Source organism: Callospermophilus lateralis, chromosome 6 (genome assembly GCF_048772815.1).
Source record: "Callospermophilus lateralis isolate mCalLat2 chromosome 6, mCalLat2.hap1, whole genome shotgun sequence".
Taxonomy (NCBI): domain Eukaryota; kingdom Metazoa; phylum Chordata; class Mammalia; order Rodentia; family Sciuridae; genus Callospermophilus; species Callospermophilus lateralis.
Window position 1 is genome coordinate 21,484,938 of NC_135310.1, and position 17,480 is coordinate 21,502,417.

The 17,480-nt window shown below is 39.4% G+C and overlaps 1 protein-coding gene across 1 annotated transcript; it reads right to left on the reverse strand.

Annotated features, from left to right (window-relative positions):
• Positions 1–316: 316 nt before the first annotated feature.
• On the reverse strand, positions 317–16,856 carry Rab32 (RAB32, member RAS oncogene family). Its single transcript, XM_076858166.2, has 3 exons — positions 16,458–16,856; positions 5,281–5,558; positions 317–802 (listed from the first exon to the last, which is right to left on the reverse strand). Exons 1-3 carry the CDS (start codon positions 16,702–16,704, stop codon positions 653–655), a joined length of 675 nt encoding a protein of 224 aa, XP_076714281.1. The 5' UTR covers positions 16,705–16,856; the 3' UTR covers positions 317–652.
• Between the last annotated feature and the right edge of the window lie 624 nt (positions 16,857–17,480).

A 17,480-nucleotide genomic window follows, 5' to 3' on the forward strand; every position in this document is an offset into this window, starting at 1 on the left:
AATAGAAAATATAATTGCAGCCAAGCATGGTGGATCACGCCTGGAATCTCCCTGACTTTCTAGGCAGAGGCAGGAAAATTGTAAGTTCAATGCCAACCTTGGCAACTTAGTGAGACTCTATCTCAAAATAAAATATAAAAAGGACTAAGGATGTGACTCAGTGATTAAGTGTCCCTGGGTTCAATTCCCTGTACCAAAATAAGAAAAAAAAGAAAGAGGAAATCAAGTTACTAAACATGAACTTCCAAGCATTTGTGTCTAACACCCTCATTGTAGAGTGAGGATGGAATATGGGGACAAAGACATACTCAAAATGTAAGGAACACCACAGGGAAGCTTTATTACCACCCCGAGCGCTTACACTAAGAGCTACCATTGGAATCATTTACAGAGCTGTTTAAAGGGATGTAAACATGATCCTGCAGATGATGGCAACAATAACAAAAGCCTAGGTGGGGGTCATCTATTTAGCTGCAGGGCCACTAGCAGGGATACTTCTCCAACTGTTCCACTTTCAAATGAGGAGCGGTGCCATGTGTAGTTGCACTGTGATGTGCACCTGTGGGGAGATTAACAGTGCAGAGGGTTACTGATCACCATTCTTGGGCACATGCTTAGGACTGAGGCAGGCACATGAGAACCAGAAGCCACGTCAGCAGCACTGGGATCTGCGTGCTTCTGTCATGCTCTTCGGATCCAGTTTAATTATGCCCTCATCATTTTCTTCACTAGAAAAGCTTTGGTGGTTTGTGAGAATATTCTCCACAAGGAATCGGGCGGCTTCATCTATGTTTATGTTATCCTGTAATACAGAAGCAAAGAATAGAATCAGTGGTCTGGTCCATTCTTAGAGTAAAGCATTGAGTACTAAGGACAACTAGGGAAATTTGCCAGAGGGGGCACTGTAAGTATACCAGTTACCATTTTCTTTAGTAATAAAGTGCACATTAAGAGTTCAATGCCACTGAGTCATGTGTCTATGAAAAGAACCCTCTTCTTTTTAGCATGGACACCCTATTTGATGTTCCTGTTGTAACTTTTGTCATTGAGGCTCAATGTGCTATCTCAATGGTTGAAAATGTAAACATGATCCTACAGATGTTGGCAACAACAACAAAGACAACCTAGGGGTCATCTATTCAGCTGCAGGGTGACTAGCAGGGATACCTGTCCACCTGTTCTACTTTCAAATGAGCAGCAGTGCCCTGTGGAGATGCACTGGGTTGACACATAGATGGAAGGCATTCAGATTAGAAAACCGGTACCCTTGAATGCTGTGTTAGTCAGCTTTTTATTGCTGTGACTAACACCTGAAAAAAAAATCAACTTAAAGGAAGATTTATTTTGGCTCATGATTTCAGAGGTTTCTGTCCACGGTCAGCTGATTTCCATGACTTGGACCTGAGGAAAGGCAGAACACTATATGGCAGAAGGGTGTGGCAGAGGAGAGCTACTTACCTCATGGCAGCCAGGAAGCAGAAACGAGAAAGGAATATGATTCACCCTTCCAGGGAACAGCCCCAGTGACCTACTTTCTCCAATTATACCCCACTTCCTGGAGTTTCCACCACCTCCCGATAATCCATTCAAATTATGAATCAATCAATGGATTAATCCACTGATGTAGCTGAAGCTTCCATGATACAATCACCTTCCTAAAGGTCCTACCTCTGAACACTGCTGCGTTGGGGACCAAGCTTTCTACATGTGAGACTTTGGGGGACATTCTAGATCCAAGCCATAACAAAGATGTAATTCAAATATTCAGTATACATTAAGAAGAAAACTGCGAAAGGGCTCAAACCACATAAAAAAATGTACCACACTGTTCCTTCATCTGTGAGTACAGATTGCTACTTTTAGTTGTCATGCATAAATTAGACTGAAATGATGTTGTGAATGTGTTTCCATTAAGGATATCCTAAGGAATTATTAGCTATCACAGCATTTGTGTGACTATTTTAGAAGTTATCAGAGAACACATAATAAGCAGCACATAGCAAATACTGTTCTTGCTTTCTAAAATAAGTTCAGATTTTGCAAAATATCACAATAGTATGATTTACTGTATACTCTTCACTCATTCCTCAAAAGTTAACAGCTTAGATAAACCAGAGTACAACTTCTGAAATCAGGAAATGAGAGAACAACCTTAATCTATCAACCTTACTAAATTCCACCAACTGTCTCAAGGCCTGTTTCTGACGCAGCTCCACAAGCTATATTTTGTTGCCACGGGCTCCTTTCATCTGGAATGGTTCCTCAGTGCCCTCTTGGAGAACACTAGCCAGAGAATACCCCTCATTCTGGGCCTGCCTGATGTTTCCTTATCATTCAAGTTTTACAGGACTAAGATAGGAGCCTGTGTCCTTCTCAGATTATCAGGAGACACACGAATTAATGTCATGCTGCCAGGCTTATCAACTAAGATGTTACCAGCTTTCCCCTTTGTATTCAGTAAGTGCAAATATGTAAGTACTCTGTTTCTCACCATGCTTTTCCTCCCTGATGTTAGATCTATTATTTCCTCCTTAAAACAATTATTATTACTGCAGGGTTTAACGGTTGACTTTTTAATTCCATCATTCCTTCTACATTTATTATTTGAGACTCCACTGTTAAGTAAAGGTTCTTCTTCAAGTATTTAACATTTATTTATGCATATTATGGATTATTTGCTTCTATAGTTTAAGCCCATTACACTAGACATTATACTTTGTTGCTCTTATATGCAGGCTCCCATGTCTTTGTGACATGCTTCACATCTGGTGAATCCTTTTTTAGTTTCTGGAACCATAAAACATCTCAGGTACTTCTTTACATGTCAGTTCCCCCAGCCATGGAGTCAATTATTTTTCCAGTCATCCTAAGTCTTTTTACTTTAAAACTATTCAAAAAAAAAATTTCTGAGGACTAGGTAGGTTCATTCATATTATAGTGTCATTGCTTCCAACCCCTCTCAGCAGATAGAGCTAGTTAAACACACACACACACACACACACACACACACACACACACACCTACACATCTTTACCTTTCTGTTAATCTCGGTTTATAAATATGTGTGTATGTATGTATATGGAACTATACATATTTATATATGAAACCTGTTTATATTGGAATCTCCAATTGAATTCAATACCATGAGATTCACTATTTGTGTCCCTTTTCTCAGACCAGGGAAACCTGGAAGAGTTGTGCTATTTGTTTAGGTTTCTTTCATAGCATCAATAGTTCTTTAAAACTTTGTTCCCAAGATAAGAATTAACTTTAGTAGAAATATAGATCTTCAGATGTCCAACTGTTATCCAATCTACATCATATCCATCACATCAATAATTATAAAATTCTCTAGCTGCATTTGGTTATAATTCCATATTTTAGTAAAATCAATCTCAAAGTTTAAAGTCAGAAAATGGTGGTGTTTTTCCATAAAAGGGAAAGGAGGAAATTCACAAATTCAAATTGTCTTTTGGCTGTATTCCTATTAGAATGCTAACCACTGGAATCCAAGCAAAAATCAGATGGCTGGCTCTAAAGTATAACTATTAATGACACTTAGGCAATACTTGAAGCTTGACTCAAAATTTTTAACTTAAAATTCATGTTACTGTTTTACTTTCTGAAGATTCCTGGCTTATTACACAGGAAATTCTTTAAAAGCCATTTTTAATATATTTGTAGGGAAGCGTAGAACATACCTGACCCTTTTAACAAATTTTCCTCTCACCTATCCGTGTAATTTCATTTGTAAATTAATAAAGCAGATTGCTTACACACTCTCAAATTATACATCACATAACATCATCATTTATGACACTTACATGTAGAAAATATGTAAGAAAATATCCACCTATTAGCTGAAATATTAAGTCAAATAAAACTTAAAGTGGAATTTTATCTGCAATATAGAAAAACTATACAACCAAATAATATGCTTGCATAAACATTTTCATGTACTGTTATGCTTTTTTTTTTTTCTTTTTAATGAAGCTAGAAAGTTAAGGCAATTCACTCAGCAGACAGAGCTGCAGCCCTGAAAAATTCCTTCTCTTTGGAATCCTTTCCTCTGGACACTTCATCCTTCCTGCCAGATGAGTGCTGATGCACCATCTCGGGACTTCATCTTTCTTGTGATGCAATTTTTCATTTGTGAAAAAAAAGTCAGATGCATATTTATCTAAACAAGGAGTCTGTGGCATAGGTATGCACACTCCTGCCTCCAGGAGACACTCTTTTTGTCCTGAGACTCCACCATCACTTAACATCCCAAGGTGACCCCTCAGTAGAGTCTTTCATTACTTGATTTCATCATTATGATCACCACTGACATCAAATTATCTTTCATTTAAAGGAAAGTTTCTAGTAAAACCAAAAGTAAACTGGCGTTCAGACTCCAGAAGAGGGAGGTGATTTGGAGGAACAATGATACACATGCACACACATGCTTATACATAAAAGAAATCTACAGAGCACATTCTAAAAGCTGGAACTCTATTATGAACATCAAATTCAGGATTTGGTGCTTATCATCACAGGATTTTCACAAATATCATCATTATTCTATTTAACCCTCTTATAGAAACATCTGCTGTGCCCAACCTTCCCCATATTTTGTACTTCTCATTTTCACCTTCCCTTTTTTATACACCTAGGTGGTTAAGCTTTTGAAAATTCACTTTACTAGGTTTTCCCCTTCAAACAAACATTTCATCCAGCTCTCAACAATGGAAGACAAAAATTCTACTATACTATTCATGAAGAAGCTTGTCACATACATTGACAGCTTCCTCTTGTTCCATCTTTCCTACACAGTTAATCTAAAGCTTTTCAAATATCTTCTGAATAAATATGCTTGCTGACCGTTCAATGTCTTTGTTTATCCTCTATATGACATACACCTTCACCAGAGGCATGTTTCCACATTCTTTAAGCCTTTTGTAAAAGTCAAAAATTCTTGTAACTGACAATATACCTTATCTCTCACTCCAGTAGCATAAGAAGTAACTCCATTAAAAAACCTCACAGAAAATGTCACTTGATTTGCTTGATTTACTCATTTTCGTTTTAATGCAAATATTCGGCTGGCCTTTGACTCACTTCCCCATTATCCAGTTTTTAAGCATTCCTGATACAGAATGGGGAAAGCTATAATATACCCATGTGTTGCTTTTTCTGGCCTCCGAAAACCCTTCACAGAAATCCATCTAAATATTTAACAGTTACAGCTCAAACTGAGAAGGTAAGCAGAAGGGCAGATTCATCTAGAGCAGATCTCACCTTGGCAGAGGTTTCAAACCAGCCAGTGAAGCCATGGTCTTTGCAGAACTGGTCCATCTGGGGAGGACTCTGGGCAGCATCCCTCTTCTGGTCACACTTGTTAGCTAAGAGGACTGCAGGAATAGGGCTGCCACTGGGAAGATGAACTTTACTATCCAGATCATTTTTCCACTTTAAGACTGCCTCAAAAGTGGAGCCTCTGGATATATCAAAGACTACAAAAGCACCAACAGCTTCCTTGTAATACACTCGGGTCATGTTGCCAAATCGCTCCTGCCCTAGAAATAAATATAAAAATAGAGTAAACACTCTTAATTCTTAAGAGTCATATCTAGGTCTGACCCCATGCCCAAAGAATAATACTGTCAGCAAATACCTCCCATTCCAGAGCAACATAAACCAGTGAGATTAAGGTCATCCATACAGAATCAGGACCTGCAAAGCAGAAGAGGCTGACAATTTGCTTGAACACATCATTAACTAGTTTCTGTGTGTGTATAACACCTATGTGATGAATTCAGCATGACAGTACTGAAGGCTACAAAGTTGGCCATTTCTTCATTCTCTCTTTTTAGTCTAAGAGAGGATAAACAATTGAGGAAAACAGAAAGCTGGAAGCGGTTCTGTGTGTATATAACACCTATGTGATGAATTCAACATGACAGTACTGAAGGCTACAAAGTTGGCCATTTCTTCATTCTCTCCTTTTAGTCTAAGAGAGGATAAACAATTGAGGAAAACAGAAAACTGGAAGCGGAGGCAGAGACAAGAATAGCAGAAAATTGAGTTTGCAGGAAGGAGATAAGGGCAGTGGTCAAATGCTGGTCAGAATGATTAGCACTAGACAGGAGATTAAGCAGATCATGCTCTCATCTTTCCTTCACATCTCGAGGCTAAACCCTCTTCTGAGTCAACAGGCAAAATTGAGCTCCTCTAAGATGCAGAAACATGAGAACCTACAGTTTCAGAACAAGAAGTGACAACTGGTTGTGATTATAAGCAGGATAAATTGCAGAGTTCTTCAAATCTCATTGACATTTGAAAATATTTCAACTTATGGTAAACACTCTGGATAAATTATGTTCCTTCCTATATTTTTGCTCATGCATCACACAGGATTATTACAAAGCATTATCTCACAATCTGTGACCACACTAACCTTTCACATAGCAAGGAGCTTATCTTCAACTGACAGATAAAAAGACAGACAAAATTATAATACCAACTAATGCAGGTCTTCTGACTCCTCAAGCCTCTAGGTTAAGATCCTTAACTATCTTGTAGCTACTTTTGACTTGTTTCAGGTGTCAAATTACTGACTAGGCTAGGAGGGGGTTAACCAAATCAATGTGAGTCTAAGATTTATAACTCCTGAATCTATGATAGGATATTTTCCTGTTAAAACACATGATGGATGATAAACAAGCTTTATCTGTCTTTTATTGATGCAATTTTAATCTACACTTTATTCCCACAAATGAAAAGCTACCTTAAATTACAAAATTCTTTCTCTTCCAAACACCACAGTGCATCATACAATGTTATATATTGCTTTATAGAATAGGGAAGAAGAATATGACAACTGTCAAGCTATCTGAATACATTTATAGTTCACTTGCTTTGTGGAAATTCCTCACATGGGTGTATCTAAAGTAGTATTACTATAGTCCAAAGGTCAGAATTTTATTCTGACAAATGGACACATATAAAACCTTGATGTTATAATTCATAGTTTATTGGTAAGATAAATCGCATCAGCCAGCTATAGAGTTCATTTAATCAAAAGGCTAATATTTATAAAAAGTTAACATTGCACCATTTTCTGTAAACATACATATAATAATCATAGAGGGTATGCCAACCCAGGATATTTCAAATATTCAAAGTCAAAATCACTGTTCTTCAGAAAAACTACCTATAGGTGCATTAAAATGGTTCAGACTTCAATTTCTACTGAAGATAAGTATCACCAGCCACTTCCATTTTTAGGCATTTTAATTATTGAACATGAAAGGACAGGAAGAGTAACTGCAAAAAGAATCATGGCAAGAATCATGGCATCATTAAGATAGATTAAGAAACATCAAAGGATTAAGATTTCAAGATATTTACATAGTTATAAGAAGTTACTTCTTTGGACTATCCTTTTAATCTAGCAAAGAGGATAGGGTGGCAAATCAGTAAAAGAAAAGTATAAACATCCAGATGTTACAAAGAGCGACTAAGCTTTGGTGACTACTGCTTCTTTTAGTGAATCACCTATAAATCTCAAGTAATTCCTTTTATTAATCACACTAAATGATGTTAAAATTTATTCATATAAACTTTCTGATAAATGTTAATCAATTTTCTTTAGATCCTAAGGTGAGGATTTAAATCTCTCTGACAGCCCTCATATCAGCTGCTTTGTCTTAACAAGGACACAATGTCAAATCGAAAAAGTGTCAATTAAGCAAATGAAAAGTAACTAGGAGATTAAAAAAAAATCTGAAAAAGATTTGTACTTGGAGTAAGTACATTTAAAAACTCTCAAGAATTCCACAGAAGAAGGTGAAAACTCAATAAATAATCGAAAGAAGGAAACACACACTTTACCAAAATGCAGGCAATTTCTGCCATGCTGAATGTCCTGGGTTGAGTCCTGGTGAAGTCTTGTGACAGGAGAGGCTGGGTAGTGGAGGAGGTCTATGTTTATGAAACACACTCATAAATTTTGCTGCATTGGGGTGCACATGTGCAAAGTTAAAGCTTGCTTAATCAGAACCTTGGGGAGCATCTTCATAATAGGTTTGTTGAATGAGTTCAGGTTAGTTCAGGAAGAAATATAACCAATAACATCTTCTTTGAGCAGTACTGAAATGGTCATGACTAACAATAACAGGGAGGCACCCCAAATTATCTAGTCTGACCTCTCTTATTTTATAGATGAGAGAATAAATTCCCAGGAGCTGAATTTACTGGGTTGATTTGTCATCTACTATGCTGCCTAATCTGAGTCAGATGTTTGCTGCAGTAGGCATTTCTGCATGTGGCCTGTGTGTCCACAGACCTTCTGCAGTGTGAGCATTTAGTGACTTGCTTAAGGATGGCACAGTGCTACTACAGAAGTCATATCTCCTTCTGTATGTCATGTTGGGCTTCACCCACAGAAGCTAAGGAATGACTTCCTTTTGCAGAGTGCATTAGTAACTAATATTAGGGACATTATTGTCATCCACGTGCTGTTGGAGTACTGACAACACATTCCTAGTAACTGTCATAATGTCTTGACCTGTGAACAGTGTGCTACTGCCTTCTTTGGAGGAAGGAATGGTGATTATAACTGGACATCTTAGCACAAAAAAGAGGAGAAACAGAGCACAGAGCTAGTCTACAGGAGCAAAAGATACTTAAATATTCACACAACCTATTCTACATGTGTTGGCAATAATTGAAATGTTTACCTTAATAATCAGAGATACCCAATAAGAATGGCACTAAGAAGAGCATCAGAGCCAGGCACAGGGGCACATGTCTGTAATCCCAGCAGCTCAGGAGGCTGAGGCAGGAAGACTGTGAGTTCAAAGCCAGCCTCAGCAAAAGTGAAGCACTAAGCAATTCAGTGAAACCTTGTCTCTAAATAAAACATAAAAAACAGGGTTTGAAATGTGGCTCAGTGGTTTAGTGCCCCTGTGTTCAATCCCTGTTAACCCCCCACCAAAAAAGAACATCAGTGTAGGGATGGTAGAGTAGTGTAGTTCAGTGGTAGAGTGCTCACCTAGCATGCACTAAACCTTGGGTTGGATCTCCAGCACAGAAAACAAAACAAAACAATAACAATATAAAAAAAAACATAAATAGAACATCATCAAAAGAAAGAAATCAAGACCCTGTCTCAAAATACAAAAATAAAAATAACTGGGAACATAGCTTAGTGGTAAACCATCCCTAGGTTCAAAGTACAGTAACAAAAAAAGAAGAACTTAAAAACAACAAAATTAGTGTTTCCAAGAATATGTATTCCCATTAAGTTAAAGACAATATACAAAACTATTTGCTTTATCTCCATCAAAGCTAATAAAAATACTAAAAATGAAAGTATTTCCCTTCAGATATGATAAGAAAAATATTAAATTCTTCTGTTATCAGAAAAACAAGTTAGAGATATTTTCTCTAGGGATTTTCATCACTGGTTTTGTTTAGATATTTAATATCTGTCTCTAAATTTTATATTCATGCTCCCATATAATTAGGTAAATGTATGAAGTTGAAGAATATAATGCTAAGTGAAGTAAGCCAATCCCAAAAAACCAAAGGCCAAATGTTTTCTCTGATATGAAAATGCTGACTCATAATGGCGATGGGCAGGGGGCATGGGAGGAATACAGGAACTTTAGATAGGACAAAGGGGAGGGAGGGGAAAGGAGGGGGTGAAGGGGTAGGAATGATGGTGGAATGAGTTAGACATCATTACTCTAAGTACATGTATAAAGACATGAATGGTGTGAGAATACTTTGTGTACAATCAATGATTTCAAAAATTGTGCTCCATATGTAAAGTATGAAATGAATTGCATTCTGCCATCATGTATAACAAATTAGAATAAATAAATAATTTAATTAAAAAGTTTCTATTAATGTTAGTTGAAATTCAAAATATAAATCCCATAACCCAAACCCAATCAAAATGCTAGGATGAGGGGATGGCTAGCTAGTTTTCCAACTACAAACACTTACCTTTTCCCATCCACTGAGAATTACCAAGCTACACATTACTACTCAAAGTGTTTCACTGAAAATGTATAGTTCCTAGTTAATAAATGGAAAGTTATTCAAAGAAAATCCCTAAATCTCATTGTACATTTCTGGAATGAAGTATTTACAATAAGCTACCTCTAGCCATTGGTTATAAATGAATAATTATCTATCTAAATCAAAATCACTTATTGATTGGTGTCCAAACTCCTAATAGCCTTTTCCTTATGAGTCACATTTAGTCCACAGGAGCAAAATTATCCTTTCTCTGTCCTGAAAGTCCCTCTTGTATCCATATACCAGCCTTAACTAGAAACTCCTGGTGGCTATGCAGGATGAGGATGTGATGCCACTTCTGGGAGTTGCTATGAATCTGAGAAAGGTACTGATAGGTCATGGAGAGAATGTGAGGGAGTATTGGCAGCAGGGAGCTTGTCTGGTAAGTGCAGAACTGGAGCATCTCAAGAAGATGGGCAAGATGTAAGGGGGAAGCAAAACCAAAGGCAGAACAATGCTTCTTAATTGCAGTAAAGATCAGACTTGCCCAGGGTGCTCAGCAGATTGCAGTTTTCTAGACTCCAGGAATTCTGATTTGATAGTCATGAAGGATTGCTAGTTGCCTATCCCAACTTCCCTTCACAGAATTTTATCTGGGGAGACCATGTCCATTTGATCAGACTACAGAGGCAAAGGACATAGTCTAAGGATAGCCCAATGGTGAAAAGCTTGCCTTTGTCCATGAAGACTTGGTGGTGCTGCTCCCAGTCCTGGAATTCCCAACCATAGACTTATGTATGAAAGAAGTAGCTCCTCTCCTGCTGAACCATCATGCACAGGCATGTTTATCAGATGAAGTCAAATCTGTTGACATGGTAGATGCTTAAAAATCTGCATCTTAAGCACCTAAATGATTCTGATGGAAGAGGTACCATATAATCACACTAAGAACACTTAAACTCTTGGAATAATTTTAAGAACCAAAAACCACTGTAGAAGATGCTAAGAAAAAAATGTGTGGAGAGAAGTGAGTGGAAGTAATAGGAAAGAAGATAATATAGATCAACTGTCAGAAAAATCAACAGAAGTTCTGAATGAAATCTTCGCAATCCAGTTATTTTTCTGTGGTTGTCTCTCTCAAAAGAGTGAAGACCTACGCTTAGGTAACTTGAGCATAAAATGCAAAAGGCGTTTGAAAATGCAACTGAAAGGATGCTAAAGCACCTTTCCTTGGTCCTCTGTCTCACCCTCCAGAAATTTCTTTGCATTTATATGAATACATTTTTCTCACCACTCCAGAAAAGATCTGTACACCTATAACAGAATGTGAAATTGCCTACTTAGCCCGCTCTCCATAACCTAAGTATTGATTAAGTGTGAAGTGCTCACTATTTTAAGATTATGCTATTCCTGAGATATAAGCCTAAGTCTTCAAATTTTCTTTCTTCACTCGCATTTTTTCTTTCTATCTACTTCAGTATGTGCCAACAATATGTAATAATTTTTAATTTTCTATATTTTATGATGCTTTGACATCTTAAGGCCTTGCAGGCTTGGGGAGGTACTGCCCCTACCAGAATTTACTCATGTGTACAGATTGCAAACTACATGACTGCAAGCACAACTTTCATATGCAAACCAACCAATCCTAAATATATAAGTCCCCATCAGTCTTCACTTAGCAGGCTCCTGTAGACTAGGACATTATTTCCCTGCCCTAAATCACCCCAGGGACAGGTTTCAGACAAGAAGTCTTATCAGAACACCTCAGAGACCATTGAAATTACTCTAATTATCCAATCACAAACTTGCTTAGCTTATAAACCCTTGCTCAGATTCCACATATTCTTTCTACCTGGGCAATGGTCCCTGGTACTTCTTCCTATGGCCCTGTATTGCATAGTATGACTCCTCATCTATGGAACTGTGTCAATAACCAAACACTTTCAATGTCATTTGGCTCCTGGTCTTTGGCCTCATCATACAGAAATAAAAATAAAATTCTGGGTACATTATAAAACAGAATGAGTATTATAGAAAATTCCATGTAAAAAGTTTATCCTGAAATACATTTTAAAATAATACTCCAGCCCTGGAATAATAATAATACATGGCTTACAGGTTAGAAAACATCTATAATTACTGCCTTGCTTTTCCACAGTGTGTGCTACAATCATATACCAATAATACAACTTTGTTACATGGCAGAAGAGTGCATGGTTTAGAAATAGTTTTTCACAATATACAGAAAATGATGTAGCCAATCAAAAACTATCTACTTAAGAATTTCTGAGTCTCATAAGTAGAGAAGTATAATAACTATAAATTCCACATTAAAAACAGGAGGAGATAGTGATTATTGCAATGAGTTATATGCTCCCATTTAGTGGTAATCAGACTGTTGAAAAACTATAAAAGAATTTTACTATTAATCTTACTAGTGAACCCAAACCTCCTATACTATACTATCAAGTTTATTGTATTCCTATCTCAGAATCATTAAGTCTGTCTCTATAGCATTTTTACCTGTGTCTTTTTGTTCAAGTTGGTATACTTCTCTGTTTATACTCTGGGGCATCCAGAGCCTATAATGCAGTTCAGAAGAGAAACATTTCAGGCAAATATCTTGGAATAAAGGAAGTTTTAGAACTTCCTATCAGCATTCCACTGTCTCTATTAACCTGAGTATCTTTCAACACAAAGGGCTGATTGAGGCTACTGAGAATGGTAACATATTCAGAAGGGAAAGGCCACAAGCATATCATTACCAGGAGAATTTCCATGAACAGTTATACAACTATGCTGTTATACTAATCAACTATCTGTCTGGGCAATTGTGAATGACAACCCAGACTGTGGACACAAAGGTGTCTCAGAACTTAGGAACTGAGAAAGATTTCAACATGTCAAGTGGAACAGCAGGCTTTGAGCCTCAAAAAGGCTCGGATGGCAAGATTGTACAAGAGCCTGATCACTCATATGTAATTTAGCTTGAAAAGAGCCTTTTAGATGAGTGTATGTAATCAGGCACCAATAAGCACCAGGAAAATTACTGTAGTATCTGTGTGAGACAGAGATTAGAAATAACTACCTAGACTAATTCTCCCAAACACTGACTCTTCATATTTAGAAAATTACTGAACGTTAATATCCAAGACTGACAGCTTAAAGGTCAGGAAAGCATCCAAGGTAGTATTTCATATTCTTTCTCATGAAGGTTTAATGGAGAGTTATGAAAAAGAGTAAGAAATTACTAGGTATTATAATTGGCAAAGTAAAGATGGATGAAGGCAATCAGGATCAACATTCTGCTTTAGGATTGGAACTGAAATAAGGGAAAATGAATTTAAATATAGCTTTATAGTGTTATATAATTTATAATATCTTCTAAGCAAGCATTTTGTGTTTGGGTAAAAATTATTACATGAACTTCAGAGTAGACTATTCCCAATTTGTCCTTGGTCCAAAGAAAGGTTGCAAATCACTTTAATCAATACATCAAATTTAAAGTATAAATGGGCAAACCTATTTTAGGATTTTAATCTGCCTGGAAAATTCCATAGTTGCTAGTAGCAAGTCTTACAAATCATGATTACTCAAATATTATTTATCTACACTAAGCATTGAAAGGAGTATTAAGGATATCTCTTACTACATCTGAATTTAGTGTGCATTTATTCAGTTCTTTTTAAAATATAATTAAAAACTTTAATATTAGTATATTTGCTCTGTATTAGCAGCAGTCTTAAAGTAGGTATGAACTTAAGAGGCAGCAATTTGTCTTATACAAAAATAGTATTAAACTACATCTTTATTTTAAAACATGGCTTTAAAATGCCATGAAAAAAATATTCATTAAGTTTTACAATTGAAAAGTTTATGGTTCTTATTTTGAAAAGTTTAACTAAATCTGATTGGCTACATTTATAGAAACCATTCAACAATTCTTGCTTATTATATTTGCCAAAGCTTTCTAGGACACATACTATTGGCATAACTACTTTATGCCCATACCCAATTTGAAAGCCTCCAAAATAAGAATAATAATAAAAAGAAACTAGCAATAACACCAAACCTTAGGTTAGTCATATCAAGTGGCTGACTTGTTTTGCAATCAAGGAATATTCCTATTCTTTGAGAATCCAATATGATCCAACTTTGTATTAACGCATAAGGCAAGTATGCTTAAGCTTTGGGGGAAATTTTTGGAGTGGCCTTCATTACATCATTTCTACTAAATTCAAATGGTACAAGCTAAGGTTCTAGTTACTCAAATGTTCAAACCAAACACAATTAATGATATAGCTCCCCAAACTTTAGCCCAAATATGTTATTTTTTTGTCTCTCAAAAGCCTTATATTAGAATTCCCTCTCTGAATATTTTACTTGGAAGAAGAACCTAATAATTTCTAATTACCTTATAATTTCACCTCTAATTTTATTAATTGCTGACGGGTACTTGCTGAATGGTACAACAGTTCCTGTTGAAACAACAGTAGCTTTACAACCAGAAATCCCTTTTAGAGATCTTAAAATGCTGCTTTTCCTCCCTGGCAAAGTTTGAGCTTTGGATTTAGGCAAATTGCAAAGATATCCCATTATGGCAGGTGTGATAAAAAATAGACAGGTCTCCTTCCTGGCTATGTTGGTCTGTTCAAGGACAAAAAGGGAAGAGGTGATACCCAAAAAGAAAAACTCTTGTTTTCTTAAGTCAACAATAGAAGCATTTTTACCTTGAAGCTTAAAAGCACATGTCATAAAAAAATATTGTCATTCATACTCTTGCTTGCAGTAGGCCTCAAATATAATTTAGTATCTAAATACTGTATTAATTTACATAAAGAATGAGACAAGTCAACTGCCCTTCTAGACAGAGGATTAAAATCATGTTTGTGGAAAAGCTACACTGAGGATTGCTGGATGATGACTGTCACATGGTACGGCAACCTTTAAAATCCATGGCTTTGTCAAGAAGCAGTATAATGTTCACTTATGCTCTGGGCAACAGCAGGAAGTGTTTCGAAAGAACCTCTGGCTTCAAAAGATGACTTTTCAAACGTTCTTTTAGTTTCTGGTAGAAAAAGAAGAAACAGTGCCCAAAGCGCTCTTTCCCTGAGGATTTGATATGTGTTCTCTTATCTGAGATATAGAAATCTGCTCTTTAAGTAAATGAGTATAAAGTTAATAATTCTTCAGTACTTACTTATATGTAACGGGCTATAAAAGAGCACGTGGCAGACAGTAGCTTTGTGTTCCTCCCACTGTGCCCCCAGTCCATGTCCTTGATGGACTTTAGGGAAAGGGTCTGTAGGAAGGATGCTAAGGTGCCCTCTAACCCTAACGATGCTCCCATTCAATCAAATGCTCCATGGTTGACTGAACCTCTGCAATGAATGAACAAGATATACTTTGGTACCATTTCAGTAATTAAAATTTCCAGTAGTTTTCTTCTGTTTTAGATACCCACATTCCACCCACCACACTAGCCAAAGTACAATTGTTCATAAATGCAGTAAGAGCAATGTGTAGTTCCTCAAAGAGAATAAATCTTATATTATTCTCTTTGCCAGGGAAACAGTATAATATTTATGGAATGGGGAGGAGAAGGCCAGGGGTAGAAGCAGGTGTTGGTTTGGGGAGGGAAACGGGAGGACAAAGTTTCAGGGAAACTTTCCCAGGTCTTCACCTGGGTGACCCAGCCTAAAGCAAGCTATTTGAGGAATGGAGTTTCCCTCACAAAGGCTGGGCTCAGATCCAAGCTTTTCTTGTCCATGGCTTGTTATTAGTCAGTTAAAACTTCTGGAATAGTCTTCCTGACTTCCTAATCTTGTCAGGAGAGAGAAAACCCTCCCCATACTAGGACAGATCCAAGATGGGTGATAAATAACGGGCTGAAAGGAGCCAGGCTTTTAGTTGGGATTGTGCCCCTAACTGGCACATCTTTCAGTCACTCTGAACTTCAGTGACAGTTGAAGGAGGGGAGCTGGCGGCCCCTCCAAACAGCCTTTCTAAGAACCCTGTCTCCCCTTCACGGGAACCCTCACTCCAACTCTTCCCGACATATTATGATCTTGTCATTCTTCAGAATTAAAACTTCTGGAACAGCTCTTGTTGCTGGTCAGGCCAGAGAGCCCTGGGGAGCGGGTAGGGCCTCTTTTCAGACTCTTGGCAGTCCAGGGAGCTTCCCACCAACCTAGCAGGGCATCCACGCTGGGCGGTTGCTTATGCACTGCGCTGTCCTGCCTTGAAAGGCCTGCACTGCTGCCCACTCTGCTCCCCTCGAGAGTCCCCCGACCCCACCCCACGGCATCTTCCCACTTCACTTGAACTCTTTCTTCTAAAAGTACAGAGGCAGAGAGTTCAGGGCGGAGGGAGGGAAAGCCAGGGGCCAGGGGCGGAGTCGCGGGGTACCCCTCTGGGACTCAGGAAGCGGGCGCCGTGCTTACCCGCGATGTCCCACAGCTGCAGGCGCACCAGTGTCCTGCTGTCCCAGTTGAGGACTTTGAGGGCGAAGTCCACGCCGATGGTGGCTCGGTAGTGCTGGGAGAAGAGCTGGTGAACATAACGCTTGATGATGCTGGTCTTGCCCACGCCGAGCTCACCGATGACCAGCACCTTGAAGAGGTGCTCGCGGGTCTCCGGCGCCGCGGCCGCTGCGGCCGCCCCGGAATCCCCTGCTCCCCCGCCCGCCATGGGCGCCGCGGCTCGGGCTGCTCTGGGCTCCACGCGGCTCCCCCGCCGCGCCCTCGGGGCCGCCCGGACGCAGCCACGGAAACTCCCCCGAGGCCGGCCGCCGGCCCGCCCTCCGCGCTCCGCCGCCTCGTCCGGCCGGTCACAGGACCCGGAACCCGCCGCACTCGCGACCGGGCGGGTCGGAGGCGGGCCGGGGGCCGGCCCGGGGAGGACACGCGAGAGGCCGCTCCCGTCGCGCCCGCGCCCGCGCCGGCCAGGCCCGTCCGCCGCCGCAGACTCCCTCCCCCAGTGCCCGCCGCCCCGCCGCTCGCTGGGAGGCCGGGCTGCCCCCTGGTGGGCCCCGCGGGCGCCGACCCAGAGCCCTCGGAGCGACGTCCACTGAAGGCCGGAGCAGGCGCTGCGGCCGAGCCAGCGCGTGTGGAGCGCGGCGGGTGCGCGGCTGCTGGGCCCGGCCTGGAGTCAAGCCCCTGAGACGGCCCGGAGGAGGGCAGCGCCTGGCGCCTTGGGCCTCCAGCAGCCCACGTTAGGAGGGTGGAGAATGTAGGATGAAGGCTGGGTCGTAGGTCGTTCTGGCTTTAATGTTTTGAGGACCTTCCCTGCCGCTTTGCATGAGGACTGTTCGCACAAGGGCTGTACCAGTTTACATTCCCTTCTCCAGATCTCTGCCAATCCTAGTTATCTCTTGTCTTTTTTTATAATAACCCTCTTCATAGGTGTGAGGGCATATCTCATTGTGGTTTTGATATCCATTTCCCTGAAGATTGGTGACATTGAGC